The 17,291-nt window shown below is 46.2% G+C and overlaps 1 protein-coding gene and 1 non-coding gene across 5 annotated transcripts in view; both read right to left on the bottom strand.

The window, feature by feature from the left end:
- Positions 1 to 2,853: 2,853 nt before the first annotated feature.
- On the bottom strand, positions 2,854 to 2,957 carry LOC112441034 (U6 spliceosomal RNA). The gene has a single exon (XR_003029017.1). It is a non-coding gene; the product is annotated as a U6 spliceosomal RNA (small nuclear RNA).
- A 7,555-nt stretch (positions 2,958 to 10,512) lies between these two features.
- The window catches only part of BTBD16 (BTB domain containing 16), a 65,286-nt gene continuing 58,507 nt past the window's right edge, over positions 10,513 to 17,291 (bottom strand). For 2 of the 4 annotated variants that reach the window (XM_003825667.5, XM_008951010.3), the window contains exons 13-16: positions 16,144 to 16,221; positions 13,703 to 13,801; positions 12,000 to 12,188; positions 10,513 to 10,665 (exon numbers count right to left, since the gene is read on the bottom strand). In XM_003825667.5, coding sequence (XP_003825715.1) covers positions 10,597 to 10,665; positions 12,000 to 12,188; positions 13,703 to 13,801; positions 16,144 to 16,221 — 435 coding nt within the window. In that variant the 3' untranslated portion in view covers positions 10,513 to 10,596. The remainder of the gene's footprint in view (positions 10,666 to 11,999; positions 12,189 to 13,702; positions 13,802 to 16,143; positions 16,222 to 17,291) is intronic. The other 2 variants (XM_055093415.1, XM_055093414.1) reach the window with 2 other exon arrangements.

The raw sequence follows: 17,291 nt of genomic DNA, 5'->3' as shown, positions 1-17,291 counted from the left end.
ACTGTGTTCAAGACTCACTGAACCCTTTCTGGTGGCTCAGGGCAGACAAATGACAACCCCCCTGCTCCCAGCTGCAGTTCCATCTGACTCTCAGAAGCCTGGCTTCCTGCTTACAATTCGTGATGCTGCACCCAAAGTTTCTCTCTCCTTAAAGGAGTCCAGGAGCACATCAGGCCCCTTCGGTTGGGTGAGAAATGAGTCCCAAGAAGGTATCTCTGGGTGGCCAAGAAACCAGGGAATCCTGCTAAGTGAAATAAAGGTTGAAGCTTCCTTTGCCTTAACTCACATCAGCTCTGTGCACGGATTGACCAGCCTCTCAAATGTGTCAGTCAAGGGCCCTTTACCACCAGCAACAGCGACAGAAAGCAGCAGCAAGGTTCCTCAGTGTTGGGAGGAAGATGAATTATCACATCCACATTAGAGAGCGATTTTATACTATCAGATCAAAGTTGCATATGCTTTTGGACCCATCAATTTCATTAAAATATATTTAGAATATGCATATTTTAATAGATCATATTTGCATACTTTAAAAAATTGTTTAATTTTTAAATTATTTTTAAATAATTTATTTAAAAATATTATTCTGTTTAATTATACTATTAATTAATTAATAGTATTAATACTAAATAGAATTAATACTATTCTGTTTAATTCCTACTGTTAGGCACCTAAAATCACGCTGATGCTTTGTATTACAAACAATGCTATAAGGAATGCCTTTGTACCTAAATCATGGGTTATTTTCTGGATTTTTATTTTCTAAGTATAAATTACTAAAGTGGATTTGCTTAATTCAAAAGGTATGTATTTCAGTTAGCTCTTGCAAGGTAATAAACCACCCCCAAACTTAGTGATTTAAAACAACAATTAATTACTTCTTATGATTCTGAGGGTTGGCTGAAGAAATCCTTTGCAGGGTTTCTTCTGGAGTCACTCATGAGGCTGCATTCCACAGGAGCGTCGACTGGGCTAGAAGGTTCCAGATGGCCTTACTCACATGTCTGGCAGTTGGGGCTGGTGGTCGGGCTGAGGTTCTCCTCCACATGGCCACATTCCCTCCAGCAGGTTAATAGAGGCCCCTGCACTACACGGTCCCAAGACTCCAAGAGGCCAGAGCAGAAGCTGCAAGGCACATTGAGCTCCAAACTACTGAATGCTACCATGTTACTTCTGCCACACTCTGTTGGCCAAAGCAAGCCCCAGGGCCAACCCAGACTCAAGAGGATGTAGAAATAGACTCCATCTGTTTTTGGGTGGCACTGCAAAGCCAAGGGGTGTGGACACAGGGAGGTGTGATTCACCGGAGCCATCATTATCATCATCTACCACAGTAATTAACATCCTAAGATCTTTTCTAATATGCTGCCACACTGATCTCAGAAAGGCAGTGCCAATTTATACTGCCACCAGCCAGTGTCCTTTGGGAATGTGTGCCTTTAAACAAACTGGTGCAACCACTTTGTGATATGTGATAGCAGAGGAGCTTTCTGCCCCAAGGGGCCACAGTCACACCCCTCAGTGGTAACTCAGGACCAGGGCAAGTTGAGGAATCATGCAGGGAAGTTAAGGGATCCTCCCTCCCTCTCTGGGAGAGGGCAGGGGCTCTACATTTCTCCCAGCCTGTCCTCCTGTCGAGTCCTAATTAGGGAAAAGGAGTCAGGCTGGTGGGAGCAAAGGAAAGCAAAAAGAAGAGGCAGGTAAGCAGCAAATCTGCCTTTCTTCATGGCCCAGAACAGGTACCCCTCGTGCACCCAGCTTATCACCAGACACCTGCAAGTTGGCTCACTGCAATCTTGCATTACTAGTATTGCACAAAGCCCTCTTCGGCATATAGCATAAGCATTATTCTATAAAATCTCCAGCCAGCCTTTGTTTCCTTGCAGTCAGCTCCTCTTCTGCTGGCCTGCCCATTGCCTTCTCACTACATAGTTTCATACTTTCTCTAGTAAATTTGCCTTTCATTATCTACAACTGTCTTGGTAAATTCTTTTACCCCTGCATCACTGGTCCAGATAGTCATTGCTCACCCACAACACATCCCACACCATGTTGACACCTGGCATTCTTGCCCAAGCCCCCCTCACCTCTGCTGACAAACAGCATCTAGAAAAACTTTTTCAAAACCCAGGTTTCATCAGGGTGGCCCCAGGCCTGAAACTCTTGAATACTAGGTGGTCTTGAGAAAGAGACCAAAATCCAGGGATGTCCCAGCTGCCCACATCTCCAGCCTCTGCTGCTGGCTCTGCTGGCTCTGCCCACTGGGGCCTTCTCTCGTGTTTTTTAAAGGTACCAGGCTCACTTTCACATGTTGTCTGGGCTTGAATCTTCTCCTGAGCCCCCAATTCCTCCTTTTTTTTTTCAAAAAAACCCCAGTTTTATTGAGATAGAATTAATGTATCATACAATTCGCCCACTTAAGTGTACAGTTTAGTGGTTTTCAGCATATTCACAGAGTTGTCCAACCATCACCATTGTTCAATTTTAAAATATTTTCATCACCTGAAATGGAAACCCTGTGCCCTTTAGTGGCCATCCTCTTATCTTCCAGCCCTAAGCAACCACGAATCTACTTTCTGTCTGTAGACATTCCTCCTCTGGACATTTCATATGAATGGAGTTATATAATACGTGTTTTTCTGTGACTGCCTTCTTTCACTTAGCATGATCTTTTTAAGGTTTATCCATGTAGCACGTGCCAGTCCTACATTCCTTTTTAGGGCTGAGTAATGTTCTATTGCATGGATAGACCACACTTTGTTTATCCATGCATCCACTGATGGACATTTAGGTTGTTTCCATTTCTCTTTTTTTCATTTTCTTTTACTTTTTTTTTAATTTAAAAAGTTTATTAAAAACATGGAACATTTCACAAATTTGTATGTCATCTTTTTGCAGGGGTGATGCTAATCTCTGTATCATTCCAATTTTAGTATATCTGCTACCAGAGTGAGCATTTTATTTTATTTTTTGTAAAGGACGGTCTCATTCTGTCACCCAGGCTGGAGTCCAGTAGTGTGATCATGGGTCACTGCAGACTCCACTTCCTGGGCTCAAGTGATCCTCCCACCTCAGCCTCCCAAGCAGCTGGGACTACAGGCATGAGCCAACCCCCTTTCTACAGGCGCCTCACCCCTTTTGCAGGTGCACGCCATCACTCCTGGCTAATTTCCATGTTTTGCCTATTGTGAATAATACTGCTACGAACATTCGTGTTCACGTTTCTGGGCGGGCATACATTTTCATTTTCTCTGGGGTATGTAACTAGAGGGGAGAATTGCTGGGTCACATGGTACTGTACGTTAATTGTTTGAGGAGCCACCAGTTTTCCAAAGCAGCTGCACCATTTCACCCTCCCACTAGCAGCATATGAGTAGTCGTTTCTCTACATCCTCACCTAAACCTGTTTCAATTCCCACTCCGACTTCAGCTCTCTGTGTAAGCGTTGCTTCCCCTGGGAGGGCTCTCCTTGGGCCTTGACCCCCACACCAGGATCTAGGTCAGCTTTCTTTGCTTTATGCTCTCTGGAAACTGTGCTCCAGGCAACTGTGCTCTTCAGGGCACCCAGGCATTCTTTAGTGCATATTCCACTAATAACTGTCTTTCCCCACACACTGTAGGCTCTGAGATGGCGGAGACTGTGTGTTTTGTTCACCTTCACAACCTCACCCGAAGCCTGGCCTGCAGCAGCTCACTGTAAATCTGTGGTGTGAGTAAAGTCAAGGAATGAAAGCACAAAGGTCACATGACTCATTCAAAGTCACAAAGCTCAAAGTCATGAGGAGCAGCCATAGGAGCCCTTTGTCCTATGTGCCAAGCCCACAGGGCAGCCACTAGCCATTGAGTCCACGGAGCACTTGAAACGCGGCTTGGCCGACTCTGGGCACACCGCCTGTGAGTTAGCGCTCCTCTGCAAGGAGGAGTTAAAAAAGAAAGAAAGAAAGAAAGAAAGAAACATGGCTAGAGTGACAAAGAGTGAAATTTTAAATTTTATTTCATTTTAATTTATTTAAATTTAAGTGGTTAGCGCAAGTAGAAGGAGCAAGATAAGAATAATATCAATACAGAGCTGAACTCCGCTTCCCCAGCATGGGAACCTTCCTTTTCCGCAGCACGACTTTCTCCAGAAAGAAGTCTGAGGTGGCCTCAGGCTGAGCCTCAGGCATGGGCACGGCCTGCCACTGAGGCTCCACTCGTCGGGGGCCTGGGAAGAGACTGAGAGGCTCGGAACCCTAGAGAGTCTGCAAAGCCAGGAAGCATCCAGTTCTGGTTTCATGTTGGGTGCTGTTGTTACCTTGCTTCTTCTACTTAAGCTTATGGCAATTTAAATTTAAATGAATTAAAATGAAATAAAATTGAAAATTCAGTTTCTCAGTTGGCTCCAGCCACATTTGAAGTGCTCAAAGGCCACGCATGACTAACGGCTACCACATCGGATACCACATCGGATGGAGCAGATATGGGACATTCCCATCATTGCGGGAAGTTCGGTTGGCTGGTGCTGCCCTCAGGGTCTGTCTCACAGAGGTTTCTTCCGTCTCTCTCTCCTCCAGGAGAACTCCTTCTATACCCGCCAGCTCTCAAGGCCTCAGGGCCCAGAGGCCCAATTCCCCATATCCTACACCTACCCCCGTGTGCAAGCAGGGCCTGGGACTTCTGGTACCCAGGTCATCCCTGGGAAGCTCACTCTTCTCCCCAACAGCTTGGCGAACCCCAAACAGTAGCCTAGGCTTACAAGAGCAAGAACAAACTCTCTCCTCCCCGGTATAACAAGACGCACCAGTCTCCAGGATGCAAAACCCTATAAAGAGGGGCGAGGAAAAACCTTCTCCTACTCTTTCCAATTCATTCCCATTCTGATGAGCCCACGGGAAAATAATACAGTTCCTTTCCCCAGATCCTCCTCCTTCTGGTTCACAGGCTCAACAACTCATATCTGTTCTTCCGTATTCACAGAATTTGAGAATCTGATGATTGCAGCTGGAAAGACTGCAGAGAGCACCTGGGTCAACCTTTTCATTTTGCATAAAGGGAAATAGGCCCAGAGAAAGAAAAGGGACTGTCCCAAGATTGCACAGCAACCATTTTGACCTTCAACAAGTACTCCCTGACTCCAAGCAATAAGGGTGAAAAAATAAGGAATAAATTGTATAAAGCACGTATTATGTGGTAGGTGCTTTACAAAAAACATCAACTTATTTAATTTTTACCATGAGTTTGATTGCCTATCTCAGATCAGTCTCTGAGGCTCAGAGAGGTTAGATGGCTTGCCTAAGGCCATACAGCTGATAAGGGGCAGCGCTGAGACTCAAACCCAGGTCAGTTGTACTCTAGAACCCGAAAGACTTGGTGTGCACCAAATGAGTCCAGGGCCATCTCCCCCGTTGGAGGGGAGGGGATAGGAGGTGAGCGGCTAGTAGGTGAGCCAGAAGGGCATCAGGAGAAGTGAACGAGGCGTTTCAGACATGGCACATAAGATGTTTCGTTAACCAGTGCTCATGGCCACTGCTTTGGGCATTGGGACTTTGGGCTTTAAAATTCAAGTTCTCCCTTGAATCTCTACGAATTTCTCCCTTGTAAGAAAAGCTTGTAAAATTATTTTAAGATTTTTTTGTCTCAGGACTAACACTTCTCAAGTTCAGAGATTTTATGATGTGCATACTGTGGATGTTTGGATAAACAGAGCCTCTCCCAGGACGTACAGCTCCACTTTCAACCACAAAGCAAGGGGACTCCCTGCTGTAAAACGAGTTTTTAGGTTGCAAATTTTTGCCACTAAAATTTTTGAGGTGGATCATGCCCCCTAGTGGAAAGGGGTGGACTGTGAATTATGGCTCACCCACAGGAGGGGCCTCATTACTAAGTTCTGTTTATTTCATATTCTAGGAAATCAGTTTTGCTTTGTTTCGAATCAGCCAGTGTGGTGAAATCAATTCACAGGTTTTTTGTTATTGTTTGGATTTTGTTTTGGCACTGGGTAAGGAAGACAATTGGGTGTATGGAGCACAGTAAGAAACCCTGCTGTGGAATTGACACACAGATCAGTTTCTGGGTGTGATCCACAGACACCCTGCATCAGCATCCCCCAGGAAGCCTGTTATAGTGCAGATTTCTGAGTGTCTCTCAGACTTCAAAATCAGCCTCTCTCAGCCGGGGCCCAGGATCTGCGCAAGCACAAAGTCCCAGGTAATTCAGATGCGTATTCGGTCCTAGAGCCATGAGGCTGGAACACCACCTGTGTACCGTTTCCCTCCATCCCCACCTACAAGGACAGCCCCTCATCCTTCCAGGCCCAGGTACGTGCCACTCTCCCACCCTTGCCCCTGCTCAAGTCCCCATCATAATCGAATGAGATATCATATGAGGCACACCCTGCACACCGCAGCCAGGCGCGCAGCATATGCTCCGTGCACATTGCTTTTAAACAGATAGGTGTTCAAGAAATACTTGAATGAAACACCCTAAAACATTTCCACTCTTCTCAGTGGGCCATCAGGGGAAATAGAAACAGATAGGCCTGTGGCCAGGCCTGAGCTGGACTCCCAACTCTGCCACACTGAGGAGCCTTGGATGAATAAATTTACTTTACTTTCTCTGCGCCCAGACTGGAGTGCAGTGGTGCAATCTCAGGTCACTGCAACCTCCACCTTCCTGGTTCAAGCAATCCTCCCACCTCAGCCTCCCAAGTAGCCGGGATCACAGACACGCATCACCACACCCAGCTAATTTTTGTATTTTTAGTAGAGACAGGGTTTCACCATGTTGGCCAGGCTGGTCTTGAACTCTTAACCTCAAGTGATCCACCCACCTTGGCCTCCCAAAGTACTGAGATTACAGGTGTGAGCCACCATGCCCGGCCTCAGCTTCCTTCTTATCAGACATGGAAAATACACCACTTCATGGGGTCGGGAGGATTCAGTGAGACGGTGCTTACCAAGCATTTTCCCACCAGAATCATTACTCCACCTTGCTGGGGCTCCATTTCCCCCTTGTACAATTAGGAGGTGGAAATGACATCACAGGGCCCCTCCCTGACACCCCAAGTCCTACTGTCTCTAGTACCTTCCTGTTGCCCAAGAGGAAGGGGAGGCAGCCCAATCCTTCAATCCTTCCCTTTTCCTTTTGGGGCTGCCTTCCTCCTGCCACCCCAGCCCCACCCCAGGTTTTGGGGCTGCCTTCCTCCTGCCACCCCAGCCCCACCCCAGGTTTTGGGGCTGCCTTCCTCCTGCCCACCCCAGCCCCTCCCTAACATTCCCCACTCTGCTTTACTGCTCACCTTACAGACACATTTTTGGCATCGCTCCTTGGCAAGTTTCTCCCACTCTTGCAAACTCCTGGCGCATGAGTTTACGTATTTCAAATACCTAACAGTTGTTTCCCCTAGAGACCAGGCAATCATTCATGTTTCAGAGACGCTTCCAAACAACCTCTCCTCTCTTAGACATCTGCAGATTTGCTTGTCAGTGTTTTTAGTTCTTGTCATCCCTGTTATCCTACAGAACTGTGGTAAAATGCCACAAGGTTGCATTTTTTCTTGAGCCAGTAACACCAAGCCCCCAGGCGTCTGCACAGGGACTGGTCCATAAAGAGGCCTTACATACAGTGCTGCCTGCGGGGCTCACAGCCCCTGAGAGGGAGGCAGAGGGGTGAGTTTATGTCCCTTTTATAGATAAGAAAATGACAGTCATGGAAGGTAAATGACAAGTGACTTTTCTGATGCCCCGCAATTTGAAGGTGAAACAAATACACCATCTCCTTCCTCCGCAAACACTGTGCTCGCTATGAAAGAAATCATCCTGTTATCCTGTTTAACTTCCCCCGCATTCCCTGCTTTTTTTTTCTTTCTTTTTTTTTTTTTTTTTAATTGAGACAGGGTTTTGCTCTGTTGCCCAGGCTGGAGTGCAGTGGCACAACCGCAGCTCACTACAGCCTCAACTGCCTGGGCTCAAATGATCCTCCCACCCCAGCCTCTCAAGTAGCTGGGACTACAGCTACGCACCACCATGCCCGGCTGAGTTTTATGTCTTTTGTAGAGATGGGGTTTTGCCATGTTGCCCAAGCTGGTCTTGAACTCCTGGGCTCGAGGGATCCACCCACCTCAGCATCCCAAAGTGTTGGGATTACAGGCATGAGCCACTACACCCTGCCATCCTGTTTAGCTCTCTCAAGAGAAGAATGAGGCTCTGAACTGCAAATCCCATTTTAAATGGAAAGAAAACTATAAATGCACCTAAAATTCCTCCTGGAAGGTCGCCTACCAAACATCTCAGTGTCAGCAGTCCCAGGCTGTTTGATTTTCTTCTTTGTATTTTCTCACTTTTCTGTGACAACATGTATTATTTTATTGAAGTAACATTTAGTTTTTAAAAAGTAAAAAAGTGAAACCATCATGTTATTTGAAAATAAACTACATCTCCCGGTGAAAACCTGGATGAATCTCTTAAATGTGATGTGGAACAAAAGCATGCAGGCATGAAAGAGTGTGCACTGTCAGATTGTTTGTAAGATATTCAAACTAAAGGGCCAAACTAATTCATGGAGATGGAAGTCGGTGTTGTATTCACCTTGGGGGGTCCACTGGGGGTGTCTGGGGTGCTGGTTATGTTCTTTTTGTTTTTGATCTGGGTGCTGGTTATATGGGTGTGTTCACCTCATGACAATTCACCAAGCTCTATCATAAATTTGTGTGGGTTGATTTTGGTTTTTTAAAACATTGAATTAAAATACTATTTATCTGTATTACTAAGTATTTCGGTGCCCCTTTAGGTTATATGCCCGAGCAAGTGCCTCGCTTGCCTCACCCTAGACCCCGCCCGGCGGGGATGGGAAGAATCATTGAGGCGGTGTTATCCAATCATCCACCCCACTGAGCCACACCTGCCAACTCACCAAAACCCTTTACATTAGGGACTAACCTGGAAACATAAACTACTCTAGGGGTTTCAAACAGAATCAATATAATACAGAGAACTGCTTCCCAGATGAAGTAAAACTCAAGAAGCTAAGCAGGGAATGAGACGACCCAGAGACTGCAGTGAAGGAAGTCCTCACTGCCCCAGAGCCTGGAGGGACACAGGGACGAGGTGGTATCAGAACCAGAAGCAGGGACCTTTGATGGGTGCTGAAACCCTGGCAGGAGGCTATGGGCATGAGCTGGGGCACAAGCTGGGCAGCGGAGGAAGGAGACACAGTTACTGCTGGAAAACATCCTCTGAGCCCAGAGGGTACAAACTACCCAGGCCTCTCCTGTTCTCTCTCTTCCAAGCTCCCATCTCCACCTCTCATTGACTGGACATGGCCGGAAGCAAGCTGGTGAGGCAGCCTGGGAAACAGGGCTTGGGGAAGGGCAGGGAGAACCTGCCAACAGGCTCCCAACACCCAGTTCCTTTGCGCCTCCCTGCCAGGTCAGACTGCACAGATTCCTCTGCTGGGAAGGAGGCTCCCTCAGCTGTGTCTGACTCTAAGGTGATTATTAGACTAAACTTATCCACCTCATTGTCTGCAGAGCGTCATCGACTCTCCATCACTTTTCCAAAGACAATGGGTAATACAGTGTGGTGGACACACCCTCAGGTGACCCCTTGTATAATTCTCTCCCCTTGGGTGTGGGTGGAGCGTGTGACTTCCTTCTAGTCCAGAGAGTAGGGCAGAGGGGAGGGGCTGCCACTCCTATGATTACCTTACATTATATAAGATGCTACCTTAGCAGACTAGAGTGAGAGATTCTTCTGCTGGCCTTGAAGAAGCAAATAGCCATGATTTGAAATGTCTGTAGAGAGTCACATGGCAGGGAACTGCAGGGGGCCACTGGGGCCTGCGCAGCCTTCTCTCTACCCCGGTAGCAGCCGGGGCCCTTGGTCATACAGCTGCAAGAAAATGAATCTGCCAACAACCTGAACGCGCTCGGACATGAATTCTCCCGGCCATCTCTTCAGATGAGAAGACAGCCTGCCTGCCACTAAACCATAGTCTCATGAGGCCCTGAGTATTGGTCCCAGTGAAGCTACCCCTGAATTCCTCAACCATGAAAACTGAAGTAATCAATGTGTTGTTTTAAGTCACTAAATTTGTGGTCCTTTGTGACACTGCAATAGAAAATAAATAAAGTGGGAAGGAAGGCTCTCTACTTCTCTCTTTCCAAACTGCAGAGCTTCAGTTTTAAAGGTGGGATAATAAATAAGTCACTCTGTACTTAAGAATCACTTCCTTCCCCTCCTACCTCTTGTTCTGTCTGAGCCCAAACTGCCAGGGACGATTGGCAGGCATGTTGTTCTGTGTAGCAGGCAGAGCTGCATCTAGGGGAAGTCCTCCATGCTCCTGGCTGCAGTTTGTTGCCACTGCTGTTGCTTCCCTGGTGCTGGGAGAGGGCAAAAAGTCAGGGCTGGACTCAGGGTTCTGTGGGGCAGGGCTGGTAAAATGCACTCTCGGGTCTGGCACGTTCCACCCTCAAATGATACAAATGTGGACAAAAGTTCGAACAAGACGATAACGAACTAGGAAAGGCAACGGAATGCTTGAGTGCTCCCTTTTATGTCATTTTATTTTCTTTTATGCAGACCAGTGAGGGGAAAATCCCATAGATTCTTCTGGAAACTGTCAAGATGCTGGGAAGATGAACGCAAAACTTACATAGATTGGCATGCCCACAGTTTGGATTTTCAAGGTCTAAAACATGAAAAAAAACAAAGTGAATGTGACTTTTAGGATAAACACAATTGACCCCCAGAAGGGGAAAGAGGAAGGACTAACAGTTGTAGAAAATGCTGGCTCTCAACTATGGTTGCACATCAGAATAACCTGCAGAGGTTATTTGAAATAAACTGCCAATAAATTAGGAATAACTTAAACACAATAACGTGCACAAATCTGAAGAGGACAGCTTCATAAATTCTCACCAAGTAAATGCTCCTGTGTAACCATCACCCTGAACAAGACAAATATTTCATCCCAGCACTTTGGGAGGCCGAGGTGGATGGATCACGAGGTCAGGAGATCGAGACCATCCTGGCTAATATGGTGAAACCCTGTCTGTACTAAAAAACACAAAAAATTAGCTGGGTGTGGTGTCGGGCTCCTGTAGTCCCAGCTAATCAGGAGGCTGAGGCAGGAGAATGGCGTGAACCCGGGAGGCGGAGCTTGCAGTGAGCCGAGATTGTGCCACTGCACTCCAGCCTGGGCGACAGAGCGAGACTCCGTCTCAAAAAACAAAACAAAACAAAACGAACAAAAAAACCCAAATATTTCCAGCCCCACAGAAATGTCCTTCATGTTCTCTCTCAGTTAATTTCCCAGCCCCTCTCCCTCACCCCCACAAAGGAAATTGTTACTGTGATTTCTAACGTCATAGAAAACAACCTGGAAGCTTTTAAAATACTGATACCCTGGCCCGATCCATGGAGTATCTATCTGGTCTGGTGATCTGGGTGGGGCTCTGGCCTTGGTAGTTATAAGGCCCCCAGGTGATTCTGATGTGCAGTCAGGACCAGGAATTACTCACTGGCTTGTAGCAAAGTCTTATTCTGGTCAGAAGCCAGGCCAGGCAGTGGATCTGCCTAGATGCTGGCAACCACCTACTGAGGTAGATGGGCCCAGCCCTTCCCCAGTGGGCCTGAGTGAGGCAGGTGGGTCTGGGCTGTGGATTTCAGGGAAATTAATGTGCCACTCACAGGCATCAGTGGAGGTAGTGATGACAAATACACTCCACGGAGCCTCCTCACCTAAAAAAAAAAATACCCTTTGATGCTTATAAAATAGATCTGGTGTGATCCAAATCAGGTAGTCTGATTTGGGTTATAGTTACCTGTATCCATGGTTTTTCATTCTAGAAGAGATTTCTCTTTAGCATTATTTGAGGCTGTGATAATCCTCAAGAAACTGAGCCAGATTTTCCGGGGATCTTCAGTGTAGAGCACTGGAGATTAGAAGCCAGTGATCCCCAAAAGGATGGGGGAGAGAAAGAGCAAAAAGGAAATAAAGGAAAAGACAACATGAACACTTGCATGGCTTTTGCAGGATGACGTGGTCAACCCAAACTTCTGCTTGATCTGGTTTGTCCTGAACTCCTGCCACTTGCCGTCAACCAGGGCCTCGGCTCTGATCTCATACTTCACCAGGCGTGCCGCTCGCAGGCTGACGGGGTTGTGCTCGTAGACCGCGGAGGGGGATTCCAGGTCTGTGTGCTTTATTCTCTGCAAAGAGAGTGATTCACCTTAGGCGGAACTGCAATCAGGGTGGCCCAGAGTTAGGGAAAGCTGGAGCCTGGCATATAGACCCTGGTATATAATGTGTGCAGGCAGCAAGAGGGCATTTCCCAATTGGCACCACCTCCTAAAAGTTGCTGCTGCTGAGTCAGTTGTCATTGGAGCCCCCGCCATACATAAACCTGTGGCTGATGGCCTGGGCTTTGGCCAATCTAGGAAAACACCATCAAGTCAAGCTTTATGATGCCTTTGCCAGAATTAAAAAACCAATGTAGTACTCATAAGGGCATTTGGACTGTTGCTGTCACATAATTCATCTCTTCCACCCAGAAGAATTCATTGTGTAGGGAGATGCCTGAGTCAGTGGAGACCAAGAGCTGAGGCCCATGGAAGAGAAATGACTTGCTCCAGGGGACATATGAGGTACTGGAAAATCTGGGACTAAAACTCTGGTTTCTTCATTCATGCATTAATTCACTCGTTTATCCATTCATTTATTCAGTCAGTCATTTAAAGCCCCTTTATATGGAGGTTGCAGTAACCCAAGATTGTGCCACTGCACTGCAGCCTGGGCGACAGAGTGAGACTCCATCTCAAAAAATATAGAAAAATAAAAAAATAAAGCTCCTCTATGTTCTCGGTACTGTGATTGGCAGTAGTAATAAAAAGATTAATAAGATATGGCCTCTCAAAAGCTTGCAGTTTAGAGAAGAGACTTGTAAGCAAATCTTAAGTGGAACACAGCAATCTTTCATCATAGTTGTCATTGTCATCGTCAACATCATCATCCTCATCTTCCCTAATGCACATAGTGCTTTGTGTGTCAAGCTTGTTCCAAGCCACCCTGCACAGATGAACACATTTAAACTCACAACAATCCGGTGAGGTATGTCCTGTTACCTTCTCTGCCTTAAAGGTGAGGAAACTGCACAGAGGAGAGTTCCTGGCACTTGCCCAGGTCCTATAGCTCGCAAGGCCATTCACCTGCGGACTCTCCACTCCTAAATATGACATTCTCCTGCCTCTCCTAAAGTCCAGCAGGAGCACTACGGAGAAGTCAAGCACCCTCCTGACTTTTCTGGGGTCCTGCCCACAGCCTGCTTTGCAGCTTAACAAAATTACCCCCTCTCCCAGTTGGGGACATTACCAGTTATCTTCATGGGAGAATAACTGAATTGTATGTATAAATTGAAGATGAAGTGAGCTCCACATGTAGAGATAGAAGACTAGAATCTAATCCTGACTTTACCAGTAGAGTCCATATGAACACAAAGACGCTCAGTTTTCAGATCCTCATCTGCTAAATGGGCTACCAATACCTACTTCCCAAGGTTGTTGTAAAAATCAAATGACATCACATATATGAGCGTGGTTAGCACTTACAATACATTTCATGTCAATGACTAATTAATGATGAATCAATTATTATTAATTCAACATGGATTGACTCTAACTCTAAAAAACTGTTTCAGAGGCATAACTTTCATGCACTCTATCCTTACCTGCATGTAAAAACTATAAGAGGTAGTATCATGTTTGAGTCCCTTTATCTTAAAGAAGAATCCATATAGAGCAATCGTTTTCGAATAAGTTGTATTCTCCTAAATTGGGAAAGAGAAGCAACAAAGTGAAGGGGGAAAAATATTTAGTATTCAAAGTCACCCGGGCGTGGTGGCTCACACCTGTAATCCCAGCACTTTGGGAGGCTGAGGCAGGCAGATCATCTGAGGTCAGGAGTTCAAGACCAGCCTGGCCAATGTGGCAAAACCCCATCTCTACCAAAAATAAAAAAAATAAAAAAAAATAAAAAAATTAGCCAGGCGTGGTGGCGCGTGCCTGTAGTCCCAGCTACTCAGGAGGCTGAGGTAGGAGAATCACTTGAATTGGGGAGGCAGATGTTGCAGTGAGCTGAGATTGTGTTACTGCACTCCAGCCTGGGTGACAGAGTAAGACTCTATCTCAAAAAAAAAAAGGCCGGGCACGGTGGCTCACACCTGTAATCCCAGCACTTTGGGAGGCTGAGGCGGGCCGATCATGAGGTCAGGAGATCAAGACCATCCTGGCTAACGTGGTGAAACCTCGTCTCTACTAAAAATACAAAAAATTAGCCAGGCGTGGTGGCGGGCACCTGTAGTCCCAGCTACTCAGGAGGCTGAGGCAAGAGAATAGCATGAACCCGGGAGGCAGAGCTTGCAGTGAGCCGAGATTGCGCCACTGCACTCCAGCCTGGGTGACAGAGCAAGACTCCATCTCAAAAAAAAAAAAGTCAAGAGGACATGGTAAAACAAAGTATAGCAACAATAACAACCGTCACTTATTCAGCAACTGATTTGAAAGTGAAAATACAATGGCAATTTTAACCTAGGAAACATGGGGAAAGCTAAACTGAAATCCTTGGTAGTAGTAATTACTAGTAACAATTTGAAATAAATTCACTCCAAATTGGATGGCAATTTAAACCTGAGTTAAAAAAAATTCTATACCACATATTAATGCTTTTAATTGTAATTTATATTATTTTGAATGAAATATACTTTCAATAATCATGCAAGAAGATACCACTGCCCAGTGAACCCTGGAGGCTACCTCGAGAACTATTGTTAAAGGAAAAGCCATCAGTGGCCCTTGAAGGTCAGCTTTGACTGATCCATCTTATTCTTTAAAAATATTTCAGTTATCACAATACTACAAAAAAAATTACAAAGCAAAAAGGAAGAAGATATTTAGGCTGCACATGGCTCCATTTAAAATTTCTTCTATTTTTATGTTTTTCCCCATACTTTTCCCTATATCTCCCTTCACAGGTCCCTGGGAACCCATCAAGTTTGCAAAAGTTACAGTGTTCCCCCAAAACCATGCCTCACCCCAACATTCACCATGCCCTGGCTGCAATCCTGCTTGGCAAAGAAGGTTTGAGATCAGGTAATCAGTGTTTCTGGAGGGTTTAGACCCTCCTTTCCTTGGTCTCCCTACAAACAGTTGGTACAGTTAGTAGAAGTTAGTAGTAGACTTAGTAGTAGCTACTGAACAGTGACGATATTATTTACTCTTCATGTTCCTTAGTGAGGTGAAGAATAGGTTAGGTATGTTCTTAGATGACCTGTGGTCTATAGACCTTTGAAACAAAGCATGTTGTTTCAATTTGATGGGCCCAAGAGCCACTCATAGCATTTGCAGGAAGTCCTGGCTCTGTGATCTCCGTCTGCCCACTTAGGCACGATGTCTCTGCAACCAAAAGGCTGAGCCAGCCTCTCCGGGGATGACTCAGAGGGGACTCTCTGATGATGCATTCAGCACCCCTAGTTCTTGAAACATGAATTCTTTTGAGATCACTGTGGGGGTGCCTTGAAATAATCAAAGGAGATCACTGATTTCTTGGAGAATTGCTTCCATCACAGGGAACCCAGCATGGAGCAGAGCTACCAACTCCAAGGTTCCCCTGGTCACTAAGTGCCAAGATGCCTTGCAATCAAGCTCCTTGACCCACTGCAGTTTTATTCTGAAATCCATCAAAATAGCTGCCCAGACTGAGTTCACCCCTATAAGCTTAAACATGGACTTGGCATGGAGTCTCTTGTTGAGCCAGTTTGCAACTGTTGGTGTTTGTGGGAAATAGAAAGACCAACCCTTCCCAGTTTGCCTTGGCCTTTCCTGGTTTTAGAATTGAAGTCCTACATCCCAGGGCAACTCCTCCATTCCAGTACCACCAGGACTGCTGGTCCTCTTAGTGGGGAAATTATTAAATGGCCCACCCCAGGCCCCTCCCTTGTGAATTTTATTTCCTGGGAGCTGATGACCATGCAGGAGAGACACCTGTGGTTCTCTCTTTGGACCCCTGACCTTCCTACCAGGAGCCAGAAGTGATCATGGCTGCCCTCCAAAGGTTCTTAACTAAGCACGAGAGGAACAGTTCTTCCCCTTGTTCGGGTACAGTTCTCAGTACCTGGTTAAAGAGCAGCCCAAATCTCACAGCCTGGGTGTTAAGATCTTTCAGGTAGAGCATGTCGCCCCCATTCTCCAGCTGAAAGGAAAATGCACACAGCTGACCACAGTGGGATCCTCTGGACACGAGTGCCTCTCTTCATCTTCGTGCCTCTTCCTCGATCCCTGCACCCCTCACCAGGTTTGAAAAAGAGTTTTGCCTCTAGACTTACATTCAGCCATTCATTCAGTTCACAGACATTTATTGAAAACTTACTGTGTCTGGCACTGTGTCCAGTGCTTTCAGAGGATGCAAGGAGAAGACAGAAAAGTATCTGAGCAGTCTCACATGGGAAATAAAACGTGTACATGGGGCAGAGATGATCACAGTCACAAAATCAAGAGCAAGCAAGGCCCCTCACGGGAGGCTCCAAGGTGAGGGCTGGGGAGGAGAGGGAGCGGAATTGGAGAGGATGACATTGGCAGCAGGGGACAAAAGGAAGGAGGTGGGCAGAGTCAGAGGACCAAGAGGAAGGTGGGGACTTCCCGAGATGTCTGCACAGACTGTCCCCTCTCTGTCAGTCCTCTGCTGCTCTGTTAGAGCATGGTCCTGAGTTATGTCGCAGAAAAGCATCTCCTTCCACGGAGTCGAGATCTATGGTGCGGGGAGCGCTGAGCACTGTGGCTTGCATATTACAATAGGTATTTGTTGAGCAGGACTGAATTTTAACTAGTGACTCATACATCTTCAGAACTCACACACTGCCCCTCTTCATCTCTAAAAACGCGAGATTGAAAACACATAAGAACTACGACAGTTTGCATGGACAATTCACAAAGGGGAAATGCCGCATGGAAAACATTCATAGTCACCAGTAATAAAAGAAATGCATGTTAAAAAATGAGACGCCGTTGTTCCCCTCTCAACTAAGAAAAGTGATTTGAAATTTAAATGTCCTATGTTGCTGAGGGTGCACAGAGAGGGACATGCTCATTTATTACTGGAGGAAGAGTAATTTGGTCCAAACATTTGGTAATCTGTACCAAGAACAAAAATGCATATGATGGGAGCTCGAACTACCCGGATTCCAAGGCTGGGTCTCCTCCCTTCTCTCCTTCCCAGGCACTGCTCTCCCCACTTTCCCTGGAAGATGATCCAGATATGTCCTG

The sequence above is a fragment of the Pan paniscus genome, chromosome 8, assembly GCF_029289425.2.
Source record: "Pan paniscus chromosome 8, NHGRI_mPanPan1-v2.0_pri, whole genome shotgun sequence".
Lineage (NCBI taxonomy): Eukaryota > Metazoa > Chordata > Mammalia > Primates > Hominidae > Pan > Pan paniscus.
This window is presented reverse-complemented; position numbering and strand designations above follow the sequence as displayed.